This window comes from Anolis sagrei, chromosome 6 (genome assembly GCF_037176765.1).
Source record: "Anolis sagrei isolate rAnoSag1 chromosome 6, rAnoSag1.mat, whole genome shotgun sequence".
Taxonomy (NCBI): Eukaryota; Metazoa; Chordata; class Lepidosauria; order Squamata; family Dactyloidae; genus Anolis; species Anolis sagrei.
In genome coordinates, this window is record NC_090026.1 from 50223349 (window position 1) to 50249165 (window position 25817).

Genomic DNA, 25817 nt, shown 5'->3' on the forward strand with positions numbered 1-25817 from the left:
ACCGTGACGTCAGAGCCTGCGGTTTTTCCGGAAGTAAAGCTGCTCCGAAGCTGTGATTCGAGCGAGTGGGTTCTGTGTGAGGGGTTCTTTAAGAGGAAGGTGAGGGAAATGGTTGAGGGGCTCCTCCATCCCCTTCCATCCGCAGTCTAGGTTGTTATTATCGGAGCAGGAAAGTGTCATCCGCTGAGCGGCCTCTTGGGGAAGTGCTATGCCTTCGGAATTAAAGCTGCCTCCTTGGAATCCCTGAGAGGAGCTTGTTGTGACAGAACTCGTCCCAGGTCAACCTGCGAGGTAGGTGAAGAACGCAGGCCTCCATAGAGACCCGTTGGGAGTTGGCCATGCCTGGTCCCATCCCATGGAGTGCAATGGAGCCTTTGTTTCTTGAATTCGAGTATTTATTTATCGAGTCATCAGCAACCAGTCAATTATTTATTTATTTAATTTATTTATTTGCTTTATTTCTATACTGCATTTTTCAGCCTCAGGCGGCGACTCAATGCAGTTTACACAGTGCAATTTATCATAACAATAACAAGTGGTTAAAACACATCATAAACAACAGACAACAACAATTAATTATCCTATCAATGCCTCAATACAATCAGAATCCGTTCTCAATATCCTTATGCCATTCCAGTGTTCGATATGCCGTCTTCTTAAGTTTAGTTGCACCGTTTAGCCAAACGCTTGCTCATAGAGCCACGTCTTGACCTTCTTCCTGAACGCCAGCAACGAAGGGGCCTGTCTGATGTCAGCGGGTAGGGCATTCCATAGCCGAGGGGCCACCACCGAGAAGGCCCTGTGTCTCGTTCCCGCCAACCGCGCTTGTGACGCAGGCGGGACCGAGAGCAGGGCCTCTCCGGACGATCTTAATGTCCTAGTCGGTTCATAGGTGGAGATGCGTTCGGAGAGGTAAGTGGGGCCGGAACCGTTTAGGGCTTTATAGGCTAAAGCCAGCACCTTGAATTGTGCTCGGTAGCTAGCTGGCAGCCAGTGGAGCTGGCTCAGCAGTGGAGTGGTGTGCTCCCTGAGTGACGCTCCCGTTAGCAACCTGGCTGCTGCACGCTGGACCATCTGAAGCTTCCGGGCAGTCTTCAAGGGCAACCCCACGTAGAAATTATATTACATTTCTAACAGAACAAAGCAAACAAACAGACAAAATATGAAAATTGTGAGTTTGGTAGTTGATTAAATGCCCTTTGACCAGTATCTGGCCACTTGGAGTGCTTCTGGTGTTGCTACAAGAAGGTCCTCCATTGTGCATGTGGCAGGGCTCAGGGTGCATTGCAGCAGGTGGTCAGTGGTTTGCTCCTCTCCACACTCGCATGTCGAGGATTCCACTTTGTAGCCCCATTTCTGAAGGTTGGCTCTGCATCTCGTGGTGCCAGAGCGCAGTCTGTTCAGAGCCTTCCAAGTCGCCCAGTCCTCTGTGTGCCCAAGGAGAGTCTCTCATTTGGTATCAGCTATTGGTTGAGGTTCTGGGTTTGAGCCTGCCACTTTTGGACTCTCGCTTGCTGAGGTGTTCCAGCGAGTGTCTCTGTAGATCTTAGAAAACTATTTCTAGACTTAAGTCGTTGACGTGCTGGCTGACACCCAAACAGGGGATGAGCTGGAGATGTCTCTGCCTTGGTCCTTTCACTATTGTGTGCTACTTTCCGGGGGATGTCAGGTGGTGCAATACCGGCTAACCAGTGTAATTTCTCCAGTGGTGTAGGGCGCAGACACCCCGTGATAATGCGGCATGTCTCATTAAGAGCCACATCCACTGTTTTAGTGTGGTGAGATGTGTTCCACACTGGGCATGCATACTCAGCAGCAGAGTAGCACAGCGCAAGGGCAGATGTCTTCACTGTATCTGGTTGTGATCCCCAGGTTGTGCTAGTCAGCTATGATATTGTTTCTAGCACTCACTTTTTGCTTGATGTTCAGGCAGTGCTTCTTGTAGGTAAGAGCACGGTCCAGAGTGACTCCCAGGTATTTGGGTGCGCTGCAATGCTCCAGTGGGGTTTCTTCCCAGGTGATCTTCAGAGCTCGGGATGCTTCTCTGTTATAACTTTGAATTATAACTTGGAATTATAGCCACCCAGTGATAGGGTTTTATTTGCAAGCTGTATCCAGAGTAGGTTAGATATCTATATAAATAAAAATGTAATCTTAGTTTGTGGGATTAACAGAATTCAAAAACCACTGGACGAATTGACACCAAATTTGGACAGCGTACACCTAACAACACAATGTATGTCCTTCACTAAAAAAAAAAATGATTTTGTCATTTGGGAGTTGTAGTTGCTGGGATGTATAGTTCACCTACAATCTTAAGAGCATTCTGAACTCCACCAACAATGGAATTGAACCAAATGTGGCACACAGGACTCCCATAAACAACAGAAAACACTAGAAGGGTTTCGTGGGCATTTACCTTGAGTTTGGGAGTTGTCGTTCACCAACATCCAGAGAGCACTTTGAACTCAAATATTTATTTATTTATTTATTTATTTACTTTATTTACTTTATTTATATACCGCTTTTCTCAGCCCTCAGGCGACTCCAAGCGGTTAACAACAGCAAAATTCAGTGCCAAACATCATAAAACGATTATGGGACAGCTAAAACAATAGCATCATCAACAATTAAACATCAATATAACAATCATTAGCGTCTCATCAGTAAAATCAGAATCCAATCTCATCATACGATAATCCGTGTTCCTATATTCATTACACTGCTTAATCGAATGCTTGTTCAAACAGCCAGGTCTTCACTTTCCTCCGAAACACCAATAAGGATGGGGCTGATCTGATATCTATAGGAAGGGCGTTCCACAGCCGAGGGGCCACCACTTAGAAGGCCCTGTCTCTCGTTCCCGCCAGGTGCGCCTGTAATGCAGGCGGGACTGAGAGCAGGGCTTCCCCAGATTATCTTAATGTCCTAGTTGGTTCATAGGAGGAGATGCTTTCGGAGAGATAAGTAAGGCCAGAACCGTTTAGGGCTTTATAGGCTAACGCCAGCATTTTGAATTGTGCCCGGTAGCAAACTGGCAGCCAGTGGAGCTGGTGCAATAGAGGAGTTGTATGCTTCTGGCCCAACTTACCTGTCTCCCCTTATGAACCTGCAAGGACTTTAAGATCATCTGGAGAGGCCCTGCTTTCGGTCCCGCCATCATCACAAGTACGGTTTGGCGGGAACGAGAGACAGGGCCTTCTCAGTGGTGGCCCCTTGGCTATGGAACGCCCTTCCTAGGGAGATTAGATCGGCTTCCTCGCTCCTATCATTCCGGAAGAATCTTAAGACATGGCTATTTGGGCGGGCATTTGAAAATGCGGAGTAACTGATATAATAATGGAATAACTATATGGCGGAACTGGACATTGTTTTAATGGTTATCGATTGAAGTATGTTTCATTATAATGTTTGATTTTATTGTTGCTGATGTTTTTATATTGTATATTGTAATTGTGTCCTTGGTGGCATTGAATTCTTGCCCTGTAAACCGCCTCGAGTCGCCAGAAGGCTGAGAGGGGCGGTATAGAAATGTACTAAATAAAATAATAAATAAATAAACCATCCCTTATTGCTTGCCAGACCACTGCTTCATAAACCGTGGGTCCCAACCCCAAATGGGGTCAATTGGCTCAATGTTAGGATCACAAAAAATCAGCAACCGTGGAAGGTTTGTGAATATGATCAGTTTCTGCAAATTTATGAGCAGCAAAGCATAGGGTTTACAGTGGACTCAGCAGAAAATGCTTCAGCTGTACTTGACGAAAAGAAAAATCAGCCAATTTACCAAACCATGCAAATGCTGGTTTGTTTTCAGTAAATGTTGGATTTTATGCCTATTTTATATGTGTGTGTATATATGTAAAAATGTCTTGCCAAGAAAGGAGTCGAGAACAGAAAAGGTTTAAGAAGCCCCGGCCTGGACTAATGGTAATTGTAGGCTGAAAACCTGGAGATCTGCCTATTGCTTCTCTAAACCTGCCCTGCTTTTACATAAGAAGTAAACACTGTCAATAACAGCATTGCTGTGCAAATCCTTTTAGAAAGTAAATGCCACTAATCTCGGCAGACCTCATTTTAAGATAAATATGATTAAAGTTGGTATGGTGCAACTGTTTGGGTGGTAGAATAGGATTCTTGAAATCACCATTTGCATCCCCACTCAAGCATTGAAAACTACTGGGTGGTTTTGGACAAATTACCCTTTTTCAGCCTCAGAAAAAGGCAAGGGCAAACCTCTGAACAAATCTTGTTTGCCATAAGTTGGAAATTACTTGATAGCACACCGCAACAAATACTTATGATTGCATAGTAAGCCTTTCATCAATTGCTTGTTATTGTTGCTCATAAGGCTTTGTTGATTCCTCACTCCATCTCCCTGAAAACTCCAGTTTCTGGAATAATGTTATTAAGTCATTTAGAATAATAGAGTTGGAAGAGACCTCATGGGCCATCCAGTCCAACCCCCTGCCAAGAAGCAGGAAAATTACATTCAAAACACCCCGGACAGATGGCCATCCGGCCTCTGTTTAAAAGCTTCCAAAGAAGGAGCCTCTACCACACTCCAGGACAGAGAGTTCCGCTGTCAGGAAGTTCTCCCTAATGTTCAGATGGAATCTCCTTTCTTGTAGTTTGAAGCCATTGTTCCGTGACCTAGTTTCCAGGGCAGCAGAAAACAAGCTTGCTCCCTCCTCCCTATGAGTTCCTCTCACATTTTTATACATGGCTATCATATCTCCTCTCAGCCTTCTCTTCTTCAGGCTAAATATGCCCAGCTCTTTAAGCCGCTCCTCATAGGGCTTGTTCTCCAGACCCTTGATCATTTTAGTCGCCCTCCTTTGGACACATTCCAGCTTGTCAATATCTCTCTTGAATTGTGGTGCCCAGAATTGGACATAATATTCCAGGTGTGGTCTAACCAAGGCAGAATAAAGGAGTAGCATGACTTCCCTGGATCTAGACACTATACTCTTATTGATGCAGGCCAAAATCCCATTGGCTTTTTTGTTTTTCTCTGTGTTTTGACTGGTACCTCATGGACTGCAACTGAATACTTGACAGTAAGTTGTAAGGTGTTTATACTTGTTTCAACCTATGTCTGGGGTGGGAAATATGTGATTGTTGTTGGATTGCAACACTCATTATCCATAACTAGTATAGGAAGTTGTAAAGATGGTGACTAGGGCTTCTAAGTTCAGCAACATGTACAGAATTACATATTCTGCATCCCTGTCCTATAGGTAGATGGAAACATCACACACAGCTTCTAAGTTTGTTGTTTATTCTTCTCCCAATTGTAGGTATGGATGGCTCAAAATCCCCTGCCTGCACCATGCAGGTCAGTTTTGTTTGCCAGCGCTGCAGCCAACCTCTTAAACTGGACACGTCTTTCAAGGTTCTTGACAAAGTCACTATTCAAGAGCTAACAGGTAAATTAAAATTACAAAGAAAGCCAATAGGGGGTTACAACTCAGGTGTGGAGACAGAGGCCAGCTGGGGATCTGTCTTGAAGGATGTAACCCAAAGTGCAAACTGTAGTAGTGCATTTGGAATTGAGCTGCAAAACCTGACATTGTTAACAGTTTGTAAGTAACAGTTCAAAGTGCATCTGTGTGAATGCAGAATACCCTTCTGTTGTTTCTGTGCCACTGCAGTTTGTTTCCTGCCTTCTGACCTGAGTAATTTTAAAACCATTTTCTTTTGTCCAGCTCCTCTGCTTACTACTACTCCAGCAAAGCTGGGAGATGCACAGGAGGAAGAGACCACTTTGACAGAGGTAAAGAATTAGGATTTGACTTCTAAAATAAATCTAAATCATTCTTCCATTTGCCAGTCAAGAATAAGGAATGTTTTGTTCTTGGTGCCAAGTGTGTTATACTTGTTTTGCAATCTACATTATATTCCATACAGTAAGTTGTATACAGCACAGAGACTGCTAACACTTCCAATACACATTTGGAGTTAAGAATGAAACCATTAGTGAACTGAAGTTGTTTAGCAACACGCTACTCCGGCTGTTAATATTACACCGATCAACCTGGCACTGGATTCAATTTTGTTGCTGTTAATGTTGCTTGCCTACAAGTTATTTCTAACTTATGGCAACACTATGCAAGGTTCTGGGGCTGAGGACATGTTGCTCACTCAAGATCACACAATGGGTTTTCATAGCATAGTTAGAACCAAGGTCTCCAGAGTCATAGCCCAGTATTTAGACCCCTATAACACACTGGCTAGAGCCAACATATACCTTACCATTTGTATCACTTTTAAACATCTACCCAGAAACAGCATGCATAACAAATCACAAAAGTATACAATGAGCTTTTGGTGTTGTGTGACCTTCTGTTTCAGAACCCCCATGGATACCAAAATCCATGAATGGTCAGGCCTCATTATATGCAATAGTTTAGTAAAATGGTGTCACTTATGTGAAATAGCAAAATTTCTTCTTCTTCTTCTTCTTCTTCTTCTTCTTCTTCTTCTTCTTCTTCTTCTTCTTATTATTATTATTATTATTATTATTATTGTAATATTTTCAAACCATGTGCTATGTTTGTCTCCTGTGTTATGCTAATATATAATATAATATATTGTAAATACATATAATATTTATAATATTATAATGTAATACAGTATAATACTACTACTACTACTAATAATAATAATAATCTATATAAATAAAAATGTAATGTTCGTTTGTGGGATTAACAGAACTCAAAAACCAGTGGGCCAATTGACACGAAATTTGGACAGCATACACCTAACAACCCAATGTATGTCCTTCACTAAAAACAAAATTGATTTTGTCATTTGGGAGTTGGAGTTGCTGGGATTTATAGTTCACCTACAATCAAAAGAGCATTCTGAACCCCACCAACAATGGAATTGAACCAAACTTGGCACAAAGTTCTCCCATGACCAACAGAAAATATTGGAAGGGTTTGGTGGGCAGTATCCTTTGGTTTTGGAGTTGTAGTTCACCTACATCCAGAGATCACTGTGGACTCAAACAATGATGGGTCTGGACCAAACTCTACACAAAGACTCAATATTCCTAAATGTGAACACTGGTGGAGTTTGGGGAAAATAGAATCTTGACATTTGGGAGTTGTAGTTGCTGGGATTTATAGTTCACTTACAATCACAGAACATCTGTACCCCACCAACAATAGAATTGGGCCAAACCTCCCACACAGAACCCCCATGTGGGCCACAGCAATGCGTGGCAGGTGACGGCTAGTATAATTATATATTTTACATTACATGTAGCATTACTAATAATATTACAATATAATTGTATAGCACAATATAGTGATGTATAGTGCTGATATTGTACTAATGGTAAAATGTATTGTGTATATACATATGTATCTTGTAAGCCGCTCTGAGTCCCCTTCGGGATGAGAAGGGCAGCATATAAATGTCGCAAATAAATAAATAAATGTATTTTAGTAAATTGTCAAGCAGCCATCACTGAACTATAATGGAAATTTACCAAGCAAATGCAAAGATTGAACTATTGATGTTCAATCTTTTGCTCACATTTCATATTGTTCTAAGTATAAAGTCCCAGTTAGTTGATGGTAGAGTCAGAAGGCACTGGAAAGGCTCAATCTGCATTTTCTTAAGCTTTCAAAGAGTTACAGAATTTTTTGCTTGGTGGGAATACTTTTCCCTCACTGTGGATTTACCTTATTTTGGACTTATGGTCACCCTCTGACATTTTCACATCACATTTTAACTAGCTGTCCAATAAGCAGTGTTTACTGTGGCTAATGGTGTTTACCCTTTCATGAGGACTAAGTGAGAACATTCTGATACTGACCTTTTTTTTTTTAGGAAATATTTGTTGAAAACCGCCAGGATGGTGTGTCCCGAAGATTCATCCCTCCAGCCAGGTATTGATTAGCAGTTACATTACGTAACATTGTTCTGCATAAACTGCAAACTTTGCTGCTGCCCAAATGGCAAATCATTAAAGCCTGATTGGGACAGCTCTATTAACATCTATAGGTGTATCATATAAAAACATGTGCCTAGCTGCAACATACAGCAAGAATGTGGAGATAGGAACATCTGGCCTTCCAGTAAATTCCTTGAGAAGTTTTCTTTTTTAGGAGTCTGTTAGCCATAGGTTTTAACTGTCGCTGTGTTATTGTTAATATTTATTGCTTTTTTGTTATGAGTTTTATTTTATTGCTTTGTATTATTTGTTGTTATTGCTTTGTGATTGATGTATTGTGGGCTCGGCCTCATGTAAGCTGCCCCGAATTTCCAGACCATCTGGAAATCCAAAGGCTGTGGACCATTGCTCTATATCAGGGGTCCTCAGACTTTTTAAACAGAGGGCCAGGTCACAGTCCCTCAATCTGTTGGAGGGTCGGATTATAATTTGAAAAAAAATGAATGAATTCTTATGCACACTGCACATATCTTATTTGTAGTGCAAAAACCACTTACAAACAATACAATAATTAAAATGAAGAACAATTTTAACAAATATAAACTTATTAGTATTTCAATGGGAAGGATGGAGCTGCTTTTGGCTAATGAGATAGTATTGTTGTTGTTGCTGTGTGCTTTCAAGTCATTTGAGGCTTAGGTTGACCCTGAGCAAGGGCCGGGTAAATTACTTTGGAGGGCTGTATCCGGCCCCCGGCCCTTAGTTTGAGGACCCCTGCTCTATAGTATTTCTCTTTTCCTTTTGTTTGTAGCCATTTTCTTTCACAGATAACTAAACAGAAACTGGGTAGCTATACATAATATTGTATAACTTGTCCTGAAAATTGTTTGTGTCTTCAAGTCGCCTCTTGACTTATGGTGACCCCATGAATTGCATAGGTTTTTCTGTAAGCAAATAATTCTCAGGTGGTTTTGCCAGTTCCTTCTTTTGAAAATTAGATACTTAATTTTCCTCTTCTGCATAATTATTAAAAAGCCTTGTGTTCATTATGTATTTGACAACTCAGTCCTATAAGACACTTAAATGGTGAATTGCTTGCTGTTGAAATATCTAAATCCTTTAAAATCGGGTACAAAATGTGAGAATCAGACAATTCTCCACATATTAATTGCATCTTCCTCCATACCAACTGCCACTGTTGTGGCCTCTGAAGAATAGAAAAAGAGATAGGCACATCACAGAAGTAGGTGAAAGGCCTTCCCTCCATTACTACTCTTTTGCATCAAAGAGAAAGATGGGCAGTATTGAATCCGTTCCCACTGCCATTTTTTCCTTGTATGTCTTGTCTGATTTATATAGTAAACCTGAAGGTAAGGAACAGTCGTTACAAAATATAGTTACAGAGAAGCTGCTTCAGGTGCCTTATGTAAGGTAGCTAATCTACAAACAGATGGGAGAGAAAGAACAATTTTCTAAGCAATTCAAAATATCTTTCAGGGAATTACTTGGGGAAGGTTGATCCGAAGAATTAGTTAATCTTTTAAACCATCAAAGGCTTTGTCGAAGGCTTTCATGGCCGGAATCATGGGTTGTTGTAGGTTTTTTTGGGCTGTATGGCCATGTTTTAGAGGCATTCTCTCCTGACATTTCGCCTGCATCTATGGCAAGCATCCTCAGAGATAGTGGCATCAAGGACAGCTAATCACAACAACAGATTTCCCCAGGCACTGCCAGGCCATCAAATGCAAATCAAGGTGGTCAGTTGAAACATTCACACCTAGCTCCAACAGACAAGAGTTCTTTGTCCCACCCTGGTCATTCCACAGATTTATAAACCCATTTTCCTAGTTCCAACAGACCTCACTACCTCTGAGGATGCTTGCCATAGATGCAGGCGAAACGTCAGGAGAGAATGCCTCTAGAACATGGCCATATAGCCCGAAAAAACCTACAACAACCCATCAAAGGCTGCTTTTTATATCTTGCAGAGATTACTCAATTGGAGGCTGAAACCAAATTTGAACTTTGTTATACATTCAAGTTTAAGGAAACCTGGGCAGGTTTTTCCCTTAGGAGGTGGAAGAGAGGTCTTTGTGCTCTTATTTCTTAATTCCAGATTTAATCTTGAGATTACAGAGGGAAATGTGGGACAGAAGGTGACTTATAGTGACAAAGTGTCTTTGAGGCTTTGGTTTTAAAAAATGGGCCAAAATGGAACTTGGTAGCAAAATCATCCTGGCTTTTTTCCCTCCAGGATGATGTCAACAGAAAGTGCCAACAGTTTCACTCTGATTGGAGAAGCTTCTGACGGTGGCACTATGGAAAACCTCAGTAGAAGACTCAAGGCAAGATGTCTCTTGTTCTTTCAGTACATCTGTCAGGAAACCTCTGGAATGATGTGAGCTCTTAGAACAGGGGTGGGAAACTGCCAGGGGTTGTCAGACCACATTGGGCACCTGGAGAATCTCGGAGGGCTGCATCACCCCTGCCATGTCGCCTACTTGAGTTTGAAAAACTTCCTTTTGCTCCTAAATGCTCCCCCATATCTTCCAAATAATCATTGGGGTGTGTGTGTGTGTGTGTGCAATTTAACTACATATTTGTTTGGGTCCTAGACTAGAAATATTTTTTTTTTAAGTTAACAAGGTTTGCAAAAAGACCTTCCTTGTGCCCAAAATAGCAGAGGGAGGATGAAACTATGCAAAATGCCTCCCCATGATGCTCAGAAGGCACAAGGACCATTTGGAACTTAAATTAAAACAAAACCAATGTAAAGATTGAATATGCTTTGAACGACAGGGAATCTGGGATTCTTAACATGGTCTGCGGGACTGCACATGGCCCACAAGCTACAATTCACCCATCTCTGATTTAGACATAGAATTCAACTCGCTTATAATAATATTTATTTATTTATTTATTTACGGCATTTATATTCTGCCCTTCTCACCCCGAAGGGGATTCAGAGCAGCTTACAATATATATACATACAATATATTAAATTATTAGCATAGTACAATATCAGTATTATATATTACTATATTGCACTATACCATTATATTGTAATATTATTAGTAATATTACATGTAATGTAAATATATAATTATAATTATAATATTGTATTATTATTACTAGTATTATATTTTTTACATTATAATATTATAAATATTATATGTATATACATTTACTATTATTAGTAAACACAAGATGAAAATGTCTTCTGCTCCCCTTTGTCTTTGCTCTAGCTAATTATTAATAATAATAATTTAAAAACTTTATTTATATACTGCTCCATCTCCCCAAGGGGACTCAGAGCGGTTTCCAGGTAACATGACAAAACATACAAAGTAAAAAACAACATAATCATAAGATTAAGAAAACAAAATATAAGCATTAAAATTGTCACCATAACTCACATATATTTAAAGAATGCTGCCTGTTCAAGGCAATTAAATTTTTTTAAAAGGCCGGGCCAAGATTTGTGCAAGCCCAAAAATTCTAGGGGCCCCGGGAATTAAGTGCAATGCTATGGCAGGCAACAATAATATTAGGTACAGGTCTGTGGCTGTTCAGCTTGAATGTGGTTTAATGATTTCTTCCATTTCCCCTTTACTAAAAATGTATTCCTTTCTTTAGGTTACAGGTGACCTGTTTGATATTATGTCTGGTCAGACAGATGTAGACCATCCTCTGTGTGAAGAATGCACTGACACACTTCTGGACCAGCTGGATACACAGCTAAACATCACAGAGAATGAATGCCAGAATTACAAGTGAGTGAGAATAACGTTAAGGGATGCTGCAAGAGAGGCATCCCAGAGCCCGCAACAGCCTTAGGAAAGAAAAGGGACTGTGCTTCCATTCCTTAGTGTCATTTCTTTTGATGGCATATATTTGCAGCATGCTGTGCAAACCTTGGCTTCCATCTTAAAATGAAAGCGTATTTATTGCACTCATGACCACAGAGGTGTGGCACCAAAAGGACATAGGAATACCACCTAGATTTTACCCCAGGAGATCAAGAGCAGGAGGAAAGGTATCAGTTCTTTGCACAGCTCCCTGGTCTTCCCTTAAATCTTTCTTTTTGTGTCCCTTCATGCAGGAGATGCCTAGAAATCTTGGAGCAGATGAATGAAGATGACAAAGAGAGGCTGCAACTGGAGCTGAAGGAATTTGCTCTTGAAGAGGAGAGGCTGATTGAGGAGCTGGAAGAAGTGGAACAGAAGCGCAAGGCAATGGCTGAAGACTTCGATAAAGTCAGGGCTGAGGCAGAGCGGCTGGATCAAGAAGAGGCAGAGTGAGTGGCAAGAATGCTTGGCAAATATTGCAACTGTTAGTGTCATCGAGACCCATCTTTTCTTGGATGACTGGTTGAAACCTTCATCCATCTCTTTTGGCTCACAATTTCCCTACTGCTTATCTTATTTCTGATAAGTTGGAAATGACTTGAAGGCACACAACAACAAAACATTTCCTTTCTCCCCTTCTGCCTTTGCTAAAAGCACATTTTCCTTTTCTTAAATTCTTGCACTTGCTGTTTGGGTATTGCTTACTGCATCCTTGTGACACTTCCTGTTTTCTCCTCATCCATTTCCTCCAAACCTCATGCTGGATATGTTACATTCCACTGTTACATTTTGCTTGTAAGTTGATTCATGTTTGTGTGAGGCTTTGCTGATAAAACCACTCAGGGATTTGTACTCCATGGGCCATAGAATTCAAAAACATGGCTGTGCTAAGTCTAGATCAGTGTACTAAGTCTAGATCAGTTCTTATATCACTGTTGATACTAACTGACAGAAATAAGTTAGACGCATAATAATAATAATAATAATAATAATAATAATAATAATAATAATAATAATCTTTATTTATACCCCGCCACCATCTCCCCGATGGGGACTTGGGGCGGCTTACATGAGGCCAAGCCCAAACAACAAATTACAGCAAATAAAACCGAAGATGCAAACCGAAAACGCAGACAATAAACAACGACATCATAATTACAACAACAACAATTTTTATTAATTAGCCAGTTGGCCTTATCAAAAACAGTGCACAACATACATTTAGTATAATTACATAAAACATGTGAATGCATAGCAATATAAGCTTTCCTGGATTTAGGTTCTGCTTCACCAGATACATCTCATTACATAGCTGGGAAAAGAAATAATAAAAATATGAGAGAGAAAAGCAGTTTATGTATTTCTAAGTAGATGACCCCTTAATGCTGTCTTTGAATTTCTGCTTGCAAGCCACTCTGACTTTCTTTAGCTGTATCTTGAGTAATTACTTCAATTTTTTTCAAGTCAAAACCTCATTTACATTTCAGTCCTTCTACTCTTACTAAAGCTTATAATATTTTCCCTATTAATGCTGTATAAATCACATTTATTTATTTATTTACGACATTTCTATGCCGCGCTTCTCACCCCGAAGGGGGCTCAGAGCGGCTTACAATATATATACATACAATATATTCAGTTATTACAATAGTACAATATCAGTATTATATATTACTATATTGTACTACGCCATTATATTGTAATAATATTAGTAATATTACATATAATATAACATATCTAATTATAATATTGTATTATTAGTAGTATATTGTATTACATTATAATATTATAAATATTATATGTATATGCCATGTATTATATTATATTATATTATTAGTAAAGCACAGGAGGCAAGATGGAACTGTCTTCAACTGTAGCTCCCTCTCGCTTTACTCTGGCCAGAGCAGCAGTTGGTGCTGGGGACGGGGGGGAGGCCTCACAACTGATGATATAAGCAGAAGACAAGATGGAACTGTCTTCTGTCCCCTTCTCTCTTCATATTTGCTCTGTTTCCAATTAAATTTGTATGATGATTTCAGGAGGAATGTTGTCCTGTGCTGTAAATGAATAACCTTGTCTCTCTAATCCTCCCTGGAGGTACCAGAAAGAGTACAGCGAATTCAAGCGACAGCAACTAGAACTAGATGATGATCTCAAAAGTGTGGATAACCAAATGCGCTACGCCCAAATGCAGCTGGACAAGCTGAAGAAAACAAACGTATTTAATGCCACTTTCCATATCTGGTAAGGAAGGGAGAAGGGTGTGTGTATGTGTGAGAGTGTGTTATCTCTAGTTGAACTAGGGTGAGGATAATGCCCTGAAGAACCAGTATTTTATCCTTTTTGTGTGCATGTGTGCATAGAATGAAGTTATCATTACAAAAGTGACAGCTTTCCTAAAATGTCCTTGCAAATGAGAGAGACTACCAGAGTTGGGGGCAATGAAGAGAACATGTCAGAAACTGATAGACTGATAGAAGGGTAACATGTATGAGCTAAGTAAGATAGTCATTAAGGAATCAAGCTCTCTACACCCAAGCTTTATGTGGGGTTGCCTTTGAAGACTGTCCGGAAGCTTCAAATGGTCCAACGAACAGCAGCCAGATTGCTAACAGGAGTGGCACTCAGGAAGCATACAACTCCTCTGTTGCGGCAGCTCCATTGGTTGCCAGTTTGCTACCAGGCACAATTCAAAATGCTGGATTTAACCTATAAAGCCCTAAACCAGTGGTTCTCAACCTGGGGTCCCCAGATGTTTTTGGCCTTCAACTCCCAGAAATCATAACAGCTGGTAAAGTGGCTGGGATTTCTGGGAGTTGTAGGCCAAAAACATCTGGGGACCCCAGGTTGAGAACCACTGCCCTAAAAGGTTCTGGCCCAATTTACATGTCTGAACGCATCTCCCCTTATGATCCATCTGGGACCTTAAGATCATCTGGGGAGGCCCTTCTCTCGTTACTGCCTTCTCACCCTGAAGGGGACTCAGAGCGGCTTACAATATATATACATACAATATATTCAGTTATTAGCATAGTACAATATCATTATTATATATTACTATATTGTACTACGCCATTATATTGTAATAATATTAGTAATATTACATATAATATAACACATCTAATTATAATATTGTATTATTAGTAGTATATTGTATTACATTATAATAATATAAATTCAGTGGAATTTTAAGTGCTAGAATTGTGTACAGTAAAGATCCCCCACATTGGCATCCAGTAGGTGGGACAAATTTTTAATAAAAGTATGGCTATTACTTTTTAAATATTTATTTAATTATTGATGGGCTGCATGTACATATTAAGAAATTGCCTGGAGAAGAAGCAATTTCACTCATGGCTGACTGTGGAACCTGTCCATTTTTCAATAGGCACAGTGGACAGTTTGGCACAATAAACAACTTTCGTCTGGGACGCCTCCCCAGTGTTCCTGTAGAATGGAATGAGATCAATGCGGCCTGGGGACAAACTGTCCTGCTTCTCCATGCCCTGGCGAACAAGATGGGCCTTACCTTTCAAAGGTAGGAGGAAGAGAAATATGGCACCTCTCCAGTTCTTAGTCCTATAGTTATGAAAGCATTAAGGAAAAATAATTTTTCCTTTATTTATTCATAAGATTTATAGCCCATTTTCAATCAACTAAATCTAAAGCTGGCTGAATCTGGTTTATTTTGCTTCTTGCAGGTATCGCCTAATCCCATATGGAAACCATTCTTATTTAGAGTCTCTTACAGACAAATCCAAGGTAAGAAGTTTCATAGAATTATAGAGTTGAAAGAGGCCAACCCATTCAGCCCCCTGCTGTGCAGGATTGCACACTCAAACACTCCTAACAGATGGCCATGCAGTCTCTTTTTAAAAGCCTCCAATGGAGATTCCACCACAGTATATTCCACCACAGTTACAAAACCAGTTGCGATATTTCTTCACAGTTTTTCTTTCTTTTTTGGTTTCAATTACAAATACAGTTATAGTTACAAACACAATTGCAAATTAATATATATATCTCAGTTAATATATATCAAACTTTACAAAAAATTTCTATTGTATTAATTACTGTATATACTCTAGTATAAGCCTAGTTTTTCATCCCTTTTTGTAGGCTGAAAAAGTCCGCCTCGGCTTATACTCAAGTCAAGGTTATTTATTATTTTACTCTGTGGTTGTTGTTGTTGTTATTATTATTATTATTATTATTATTATTTTACATTTATTATTTTACTCTATTATTATTATTAAATTTATTATTTTACTCTATTATTACTGTTCTTATTATGTTTCCATTATTTTACATTATTATTATTATTATTATTATTACATTTATGATTTTCCTCTATTATTATTGGAAGGATACTTAAGCACATTTACATTGAAGAAAGTTAGAATAATGGTTTAATCGGAATTGGGGAGTCTTATCTTACATTTCAGTTTTATGTAAATATTCAAAAACATTTAACCTCCTGATGCCTCAATTAATGTAATTTTATTGGTATCTATTTTTATTTTGAAATTTACCCATAGCTGCTGCATTTCCCATCCTTGGCTTATACTAGAGTCAATCAGTTTTCCCAGTTTTTGTGGCAAAATTGGGTGCCTCGGCTTATATTCGGGTTGGCTTATACTCGAGTATATACAGTATATCTATCTATCTATATAAAACCTACAACCCTTCAGGTGATCCCAGGTGTGGTCTCCACCAGCCAGGGCTAGAACTTTTTCCATTGGCAGCTAGTTCATCTGTATAAAGCAAGTTCCTTCTTGAATGTCTGGTTTTGGGTCTCTAGAGCCAAATGCTGTAGGAAAAAAATGCCTATTATTTGGCATTGGTATTTTTCCACATGGCCTGGTTCTTAAAGCCTAGGGCCAAGCATTCAAGAAGCAGCAGGACATTGGGCTCAACAATATTGGTGTATGAACATTGGCCTCAAATGGCATATCTTCTATAAACCAATTTAGAAGCTTATATTGCCATAGCTTGCCACAAAATATTTGAATTGATGCTGCTGGGCTTCTAAAAATATATTGCTTCCAGGCAGGATTTTGCCACCTGTAGTCTAGACATCCAGAACAACATAGACATTTTGAAGATTCTAGGAAGTCTGAATATAAGGAAATGAATTCTGCTTTGGCCACAGAGCAGGCGTTGCAATGTATTTGCATTTTAGGATATGCAAAGTTTTACAAACACCAGGACATGTTATCATAGCAAAAAGAAATCCAGCAAGACAATTGGTCAGTAAAAGTTGCTAATATTTTGTTAGTAGATCAGTTTTTGTTGCTCTGGACTCACATATGGAGAACAGCAATGGGTGAATTATAAAGTTGACTTGCAGTTCTGTGGTATATATTGTGAGCTGCATCCCAAGAGGTCTTGGGGGAGCTGTGGTGCACCTTCTTTTGATCTGCTATCAATATTTGTGTTTTCAAGGAGCTGCCCCTCTACTGCTCAGGAGGCTTGAGATTCTTCTGGGACAACAAGTTTGACCATGCCATGGTGGCATTTTTGGATTGTGTGCAACAGTTCAAAGAGGAAGTGGAAAAGGGCGAGACCCGTTTCTGTTTGCCTTACAGGTAAAGTGTTGTTAGCTCAGGAAAATTGTGGGGAGGAAGATGGTTTTCCTTTCTTTGTATTGTACCCAAAAAACTGACCTCTGGAAATATGTGGTTAATTAAATGTTAGGCGTATTCATGTAAAGTCCTCATGGACATGAGGTATTTTATTAGCTTTTGTCATTGGGTATTAAAACTAGATGATGAATACCCAGTCTTACAGTCAATAGAATGGCCATATTTTGAATCAGCATGTCTGTGGTTGCCTTTGGTACGTGGTTGGTCAGTGATGAAAACTGTGGTAAAGGTGGCAGTCCTTTGATGTGTCCTTGTGAGATTCTTATACAGTTTCATAAAAGTATTATTATTTTACTGACACAAAAACACAGTATGACACAGTAAATGAGATATATATGCTGGATTTCATATCACAAGTCAAACACTTCCCAAGCATTTAGGACTGTGTGATATATTTTCGAATGATATTATTATTATTATTATTATTATTATTATTATTTAGCACACTGTCTTTCTCCATATGTTTATATTAAATAGAAATATAGATAGCAGCTTCAAATCATAGGTCTCAGCTCCTCTGCTTAATATTAACCTTGAGGAGAGGAGGTGGGTAAGAAACAAAAAATATTATTTTACTGACACAAAACACAGTATGGCACAGCAAATGAGATATCCATGCTGGATTTCGTATCACAAAATCAGAAGTCGAACACTTCCCAAGCATTTAGGACTGTGTGATGTATTTTCATTATTATTACCACTTTTGTTCCTATGATGTTTCTAAAAGTAGTACAAGAGTTATCCAGAAACTAAAGTTACAAGGCACATAGCTGTTGCAGGGAATGTTCTTGGGAGAAGTTGGTATCACTGCCGTGTAGCAGGAAAGCAGCAGAAGTGAACGAGCAGTGCCAGTCGTCAGTAGCTCATCGACTGGTGTTGTGGTGAAGGTTAGAGATGAGCGTCCACATTCCGTTTCCCTCCAAGTGCAAAGTTTAAGCTGTAATATACTAACTAAATGCTAAAGTCATGAAGGCCACTGCGATTCATCGTGAAATAATTTCAGTTTATGGAGACGACATGTCAAGACAGCATGTGACAAAATGGGTATGGAATATATTGTGAGACCATGAAGAAACTTTGCAGAGCCATCCAAAACAAATGTTTTGGATGCTGACAGTGGGAATCTGTCTCCTTCATGACAATGCACGTCCGCACACCGCTCATGCAACACAAGTGTTGTTGACTTCGTTGGGATGTTTTAAGCCACCCATCTCACAGCCCCGGTCTCGCACCCAGTAACTATCATCTGTTCACTAAATTGGAGGAACACCTTGGTGGAAAACACTTTTCTGCCGACGACAAGGTGAAAATCAAAGTGATAAACTGTCTGAAAAGGAGGGAAACTTCTATGACACAGGCATCAAAAACTCGTCCACGGATGACAAAATGTATTAAACCGAATAGTGATTATGTGGAAAAACAATGGAATATCTATGCTACAATCCATGTAAGTTTTATTAAAATGTATTCATTTTTTATATTTCAAAAAAACAGTAATCTTGTAACCTTACTTTTTGGATAACCCTTGTAGCTAGAGCTTCTTCTGTGCTGTCTTGTATCTAACCACTCAGAGGTTTAGCATATATTTACCAAGTAGTAGTAGTAATGCTTTACAAATTGGAGGGGAATATTATTGTGTCCCAATACTAAATACTAAAAGTTGCCATTTTGGGAGGCTTACTGGATCTGTGTGTTGTTGTTTTAAAATGCAGAATGGATGTTGAAAAAGGCAAGATTGAAGATACAGGAGGAAGTGGTGGGTCCTACTCCATTAAGACACAGTTTAACTCAGAGGAGCAGTGGACAAAAGCACTCAAGTTCATGCTGACAAACTTGAAATGGGGTCTTGCCTGGGTCTCTTCCCAGTTTTATAATAAATGATGGCAATAATAGAGAAGAGGGCCACTTTGCAACACGTCTGCAGTTTGTGTCAAAGATGCCAAAAGCAAGACTTGTGATAGCCGTACATCACTACACAAGACCCAAAAGGTCCGGAGGAACTTGAAAATGTTATCCTCAAGTCAAATGGAGCAGAATACTTCATACCACAATTGACTATTTATTGGACAAAGCATGCTGTGACTGAAGAAAGTGCTGAAAATGCCAGCTAGTAAAAAGAAGAAAAACAAGATCCACCAATTTCCAGAATTGTTAAGAGGAGTGACTCTACTTAGCTGTAAGCCAATTCATGCTTCTTGTTTTGTTACTATGCTACAATACCTAAGGAAGTACACAAATAAATAATATCAGTTTCTTTCAGAAGAACACAGTATTTTTATTCAAAAGGGACAGACATGGAAGTAGTTTATATTTCTTTCTCCCTCATAAATGAATTCATCCATACTGAGACTTCTTCCTCTAACAAAGCTTTCAGAAAACAACTTATCATACCTCAGCAATATGCAGATTGAGTGCTTTTTTTCCTTCCAAGCACTCATAATTCTTCACTGCTTACAAAAAATAAAACTGATCTCCACCTATGGACAGGGTTAGAAGTGCCTTTCTTTAAAATATCTACTCATAAAAGGTTAACAGAGGAAAATTTAAGCCTGTGAGAAAGCAATGAGCATTTTAAACGGTAACTGGGGACCTTGTTTACTTCTGTACAAAAAATAACAATTTTAAGAGCCCCATATTCATGAGGAATACAATGAAACACAGCCCGATGCCAGTAATATATTGCCTCAGTCTCAGGAAGAAGGGGATTCTAGCAGTCATCCATGCTGTGCTTCAGAATTGCATAGACTGCCTCAACAATGCTCTGCAGACTGATGCCAGTGGTGTCACCAAGGTACTCCACAACCTTTCAATTATTAAAAAAAAAAAAGCTGAGGTTAAGGTGTTGTATCAGGTTCCTTATGGACAGGCAGGTGGAGAAAGTAATGGATTTCACTCTGCCGTACTATACCAGGTTACCATATTTTGAAAAGCTAAAAAAACACATTTAATTACTGTCTACTTCAAAATACCAATAGCTATTTTAATTTAGAGTCCTATTATATAAACAGACTAGTGTACATATCCAGCATTGTCCAGGTGCCATTGTGACCAAGGCTTGCCTATTTTCTCCCTTCTCCGCTCTGAGAAAGTCTACTTCAGTGTAACCACTGCCTGCCTATTTCCTCCCTTCTCCAGCTCTGAGGTCTACTTCACGGTGCTTCTAGGGCAAAACTCTAGCAGTGATGCACAGACCCTCTTTTTGGTTCTTTCTTTCCTTCCTCCATTTCCCTCATACACTTTCCTCTCTTCTTTATTTGCTTCTTTTACTTTCCCTCATATACCTTCTCCCTCTACTTTCTCTTTCTTCCTCCCTTCTTTTTTCTATTCTCTCGCTTCCTTTTGCCCTTATTCCCTTTCTTTCTCTTCCCTTATTATTTCTCTTTCTTCCCTTCCCTTATACTTTGCCCCCTTTCCTTTTTCTTTCTTCCTTTTTCATTCTTCCTCTCCTTCCCTTCCTCATCCTTTCTCCTCTTTTTCTCTTTCTTTCCTTTCTCCCTTCCCCTCATACACATCCACAAATGGACAAACACACATGCATACTTTGACCGTTATATAGAAACAGATAGAAGTAATTGCTAATTTTCAATGTTTTTAAACAAAAATGTAATTAAGGTAAAGGTTTCCTCCTGATATTAAGTCCAGTCATATCTGACTCTGGGGTGTGGTGCTCATCTAAGCCAAAGAGCCAGCGTTGTCCATAGACATCTCCAAGGTCATGTGGCCAGCATGACTGCATGGAGTGCCCTTACCTTCCTGTCAGAGCGGTACCTATTGATCTACTCACATTTACATGTTTTTAAACTGCTAGGCTGGCAGAAGCTGGGGCTGACAGCGGAAGCTCACGCCACTCCCTGGATTCGAAACTGCAACCTTTTGGTCAACAAGCTCAGCAGCTCAGTGGTTTAATCCACTGTGCTACTGTGCCATAATTACAAATGTAATTATGTAGCAATATTTAACTTTACCAACAAATTTCAACTCTGGAAAAAAGGTAGGCACAGAAGGATGTATGGTAACCCTATGCTATACTGTTGCTACTCAATGTACTCTGCCACTAGGCTGAGCAGTGAGATATATGTACCTGATTCCAGCCTTCAGGGTTCAGGAGGAAAGAGCTTGCACCAATGACTCCCACAGCCAGGAGCATAAGATCTTCCTTTACAGATACAAACTCTGCTCTATTAAATTGAAATGGCAAAGTAAGAAAATGGTGTTCCAGGAGAAACAGCGAGGATATTGTACATTAAAAGCATACATTTATGCAGATACAGAAAATAATTCAATATCTAGTTGATTTTTTGAACTTTGATTAATGTTATACTATGTTGTCATGAATCGTGAAACACCTATTTTGAAGGAATCTGTGGAAAACAGACAATCTTTAGCTGACATAAAGGGATATTGCCAGAGGAAATCTAACATGCTACTTATCTAACATCCAGATGCATCAGTATCTCCATTGAAAACAATCAACCTTCACACCCAGTCTGTCATTGCATTCAGGTAAAAAGCCATCTTATATGAACTGTGTATATTGTATTATTGCCAAGACTCCAATGTCACAGGGCAGTTTCAGCTCTGAAGCCAGACTCTGTTCCAAGTGTGGAGCACATAAACAGAGCTCTATTAAGTTTTTTAATATGGAAAACTGACTCAGAATTTCTTGGTCTTCACTTCATGAGACTTTAGTAGACATAGAGGAGTCTGGAAAAGTGCCACATTCTGCCCCCTCCAAGTTAACTTCTTTTTCCTATGTGTACATTCATTTTTAGCACATTGTTTTGCAGAACTTACAGCTGGAGCTCACTTGGAGATGCATTTTCGATTGCTGACTTCAGCAAAGTGTCATAAATGCTGCTTCTCAAGAGGTATGCTAAGCTCAGCAAATTTCTGCACATTTCCTGCAGCTCTTTTGTGGGACGTAAATAACCATTGTATCCTAATTGGAAAATAAAGAAACCATCAGAAACTGCTGCAACGAGAAGAGCTAACTTTATTTTGAGGCAGAATCTGGACAGTTAATTTAGGTGAGTGACCTAACAAATATGTTGTTATGGATCACCAACCTCAAATGTCTTCTATGGTTTTTGTTTTGTTTCTTATTTTCCTCTCATGCCCAACAACGGTAGGATTATCACTTGTTCCCTTTCCCCCTATTTGTATTTTTGTCAATAATAATATAATAATAATAAACTTTATTTATACCCCGCCACCATCTCCCCCAATGGGGTCTTGGAGCGGCTTACATGGGGCCAGGCCCGAACAACAGATTACAATACAAAAAAATAAAAATTACAATAAAATAAACAACATAACATGAAAGTATAAAACATCAAAGTATATAAATAATATACATAGAACATAAAAACCGAACATAAGGACATGTACATAAAATGATTTTAAAACTCCAGGTGAGATAAAGGGGCAAAACTAATTGTAGGGAGAACTTATGGAGAGATGGGATAATAAACAAAGTTTAGGAGAATAGTTTCACACATACACCCTTCATTCTACCAAGCTTTTATTTGGACAAAACATCTTGCAGAAGTTGCACAAAGGTTCCTGGTGTTCAAACAGCGAGGAATGAAATAACACCATAGCATTTTTTTTACCCAAGCCTAAACTTATCCAATGTTATCTTTCTCCTGACCTTTACCTAAAACCTCCAGGAGCATTTCAACATAAGCAAAAGGGGCTGGAACATTGATCTGAAAATGCAGAGCCTTCAAAATAGCCAGTTCAGATTCCAGCAGTTCTTCTGTGGTATAAGAGTAACCCACGGACTTCAGAAACTTCAAAACCATATTGTTATTAACAATCTGTGTGAAGAGAAGTGTGAACGTTACTCCCAACACGCAAACTTTGCTTTACATATTGACTGCTATGATTTGGTATTAAAAAGTTCTTTTGGACTGATGGTTTAAAATATTTTTAAAAATACATCCCGATATATATGCTGTAGAGCCTGCACAGAACATCCGAAATTTTTCTCCTGCTAGTCATAGTAATAGATTGAGTCTCCTCCATGTATTCCATGATACTGTTTATTAGTAGCCTTTGTAAATGGCTGTATTCTTAAACTGAAGCTCAATAGCCAACGTGTCAGTCTCACAGAGATCCTGAATTTGATCCTCAAAATGCAGCAGATGACTCTTTTTGAGTTAGAAAGTTCAATGCCCCTGGCAGATCAAAATAACCGTCATAGGAATAATATTGAGCTGAACGAGAAACCATTCCACTCACTGTCTACCATCTGGCCCACAGTGCCACACTTATATATGAAAGGTTTGCTCAGTATATGATGAAAGAAAAAAAATATGACAAAGAGCTGTTGAACATAACCCCAGAAAAATGGAATTTTTGCTGCAAAGGCTTAGTGCCTGATATGGAAGATGCGAACTTTCTGAAGACAGATCTGTTTTGAATTGAAGTCACACATCAAAGCACTCAACCCCTGTAGAGATTTTGGAGGCATGTGGAAAGAAAGAGTGGAAACACGTCAAGACAATGAGTGGAATGGTTTCTCGTTCAGCTTAATATTATTCCTATGACAAACGTTTTGATCTGCCAGAGGCACTTCTTTGTGCATGGATCATGAGTGGTTTAAACTTTAAACCAGGGGTCCTCAAACTTTTTAAACAGAGGGCCAGATCACAGTCCCTCAAACTGTTGTAGGGCCAGATTATAATTTGAAAAAAATTGAATGAATTCCTATGCAAACTGCACGTATCTTATTTGTCGTGCAAAAAACACTTTAAAACAATACAATAATTAAAATTAAGAATAATTTTAACAAATATAAATTTATTAGTATTTTAATGAGAAGTGTGGGCTTGCTTTTGGCTGATGAGATAGGATTCTTGTTATTGTTGTGTGCTTTCCAGTCATTTCAGATTTAGGCTGACCCTGAGCGAGGGCCAGGTAAATGGCCTTGGAGGGCTGTATCTGGCCCCCGGGCCTTAGTTTGAGGACCTCTGCTTTAAAAAAAACACAGTCCTAGGCAAAAGTATAAGTTTTGGAAGGATATTATTTCTGCCATACAGCATATTTATAAAACTTGTGCATTAATCAAGATCCTCTGAAGATGCAGGTGAAATGTCAGAAGAAAATGCTGCTAGAACATGGCTACAGGGCCTGGAAAACGCACAACACCCCAGTGATTTTGGCCATGAAAGCCTTCAACAATACTTATAATTAAGATGAATCCCAATTCTCCTTACACTGTAGTGGAAAGAGAGCTTGCTGGCAAGTTGGATGGAAGAAACTAGGCGCAGCACGTATATGCCCTCAATTTGCTGTTTCACTGAGGCACAACTGCAATCTTCTCCCTTTGCTTTGGTGCAATGGAAGAGCTCTTTAATAAGTGTGAGCATGAACCTAAAATAGCATAAGAGCAAAAATATTTAAAGAAATGAAATAAGGAAGGGCTAATGATAACTATAAGGAATAAGGTGGTCACTTACAGTCTTTAGTATCAAAGCAGCATAATCTTTAGCATTACTATCAGTGGTCAAAGGGCAAGAGCCAAAAAGAACATGAGCTGCTGAATTACTAAATGTGCTGACAAAGCCTGTGTGCAAAATAATTATAAGAGAATTATATAGGGTGTTTCAAAAATGGATCTGATTTGAAATTGCTATATCTTTGCAACCACAAACCGCCTATGAATGAAACCCTTAACTATTGAAAAGGTGAGACATAGAAGACTCTCCCAGAGCACAGACCCTAGTCTCGGTTATTCGCAAGATGGTGATCCGCCAGCGTAAAGCATTTTGTGTTCTGTTTTTGCAAATCACCAAGACGAAGGGCTGCTTGTGCACTGAGAGGCATTTAGGGGTAATCAATTCAAATCAAAATATTTATTTCGGTCATTGACCAGCATAGGAAATAGTGTCACATTTCCAGACAAACCTGGCATGTTTGTAATCAAACTCTATGCCCACCCTTTCAAGTGGTAAGAGTTTCATTCATGAGGTTTGTGGTTGCAGAGATCTAGAGGTTTCAAATCAGGCTCATCTTTCTGAAACGCCTGGCACATCCACTGCCCTTTGACATGGTGGTACCCAGAAATCATTAAATTGTTCCAAAAATTCTTGTTTAGGATTTTAGATATCATGGTCCTTTATGCTACTGTACACAAAAACCTATGTGTTTGCCAGTGAATATGGCAGCCAGAACAAGGGACATGGCAGACTGTGCGAGCAGAATAAATTGCAAAAAATGCTATAAAGAGTAAAGTGATTTAGGGCACTTGAAATAACCAGCCATCACACTGCACATTGTATGGAGGAAGAAACATGAATGCCTCGTAGTTGCCTATCTCTCGCATTCTTGCTTTTAATAATGGGCATATAGGGTATTCAAATAAATTAAAATTAATTGCATGTTCATTTAGTCAAACAAGAACCCCCCCACCCC

The 25817-nt window shown here is 39.3% G+C and overlaps 2 protein-coding genes across 2 annotated transcripts in view; one reads left to right on the forward strand and one right to left on the reverse strand.

Moving 5' to 3' along the window:
- Positions 1-19664, forward strand: BECN1 (beclin 1). Its single transcript, XM_060781272.2, has 12 exons — positions 1-291; positions 5301-5429; positions 5709-5776; positions 7843-7901; positions 10161-10251; positions 11543-11679; positions 12009-12203; positions 13852-13998; positions 15143-15292; positions 15456-15516; positions 17200-17342; positions 19112-19664. The coding sequence occupies exons 2-12, from the start codon at positions 5303-5305 to the stop codon at positions 19278-19280; spliced, it is 1347 nt and encodes a 448-aa protein (XP_060637255.1). The 5' UTR covers positions 1-291; positions 5301-5302; the 3' UTR covers positions 19281-19664.
- CNTD1 (cyclin N-terminal domain containing 1) overlaps positions 19644-25817 on the reverse strand; it is an 8401-nt gene continuing 2227 nt past the window's right edge. The window contains exons 3-7 of the mRNA XM_067470111.1: positions 24620-24776; positions 23056-23218; positions 22194-22338; positions 21481-21577; positions 19644-20202 (exon numbers count right to left, since the gene is read on the reverse strand). Of these exons, the coding sequence (XP_067326212.1) occupies positions 20107-20202; positions 21481-21577; positions 22194-22338; positions 23056-23218; positions 24620-24776 (658 nt within the window). The 3' untranslated portion in view covers positions 19644-20106. The remainder of the gene's footprint in view (positions 20203-21480; positions 21578-22193; positions 22339-23055; positions 23219-24619; positions 24777-25817) is intronic.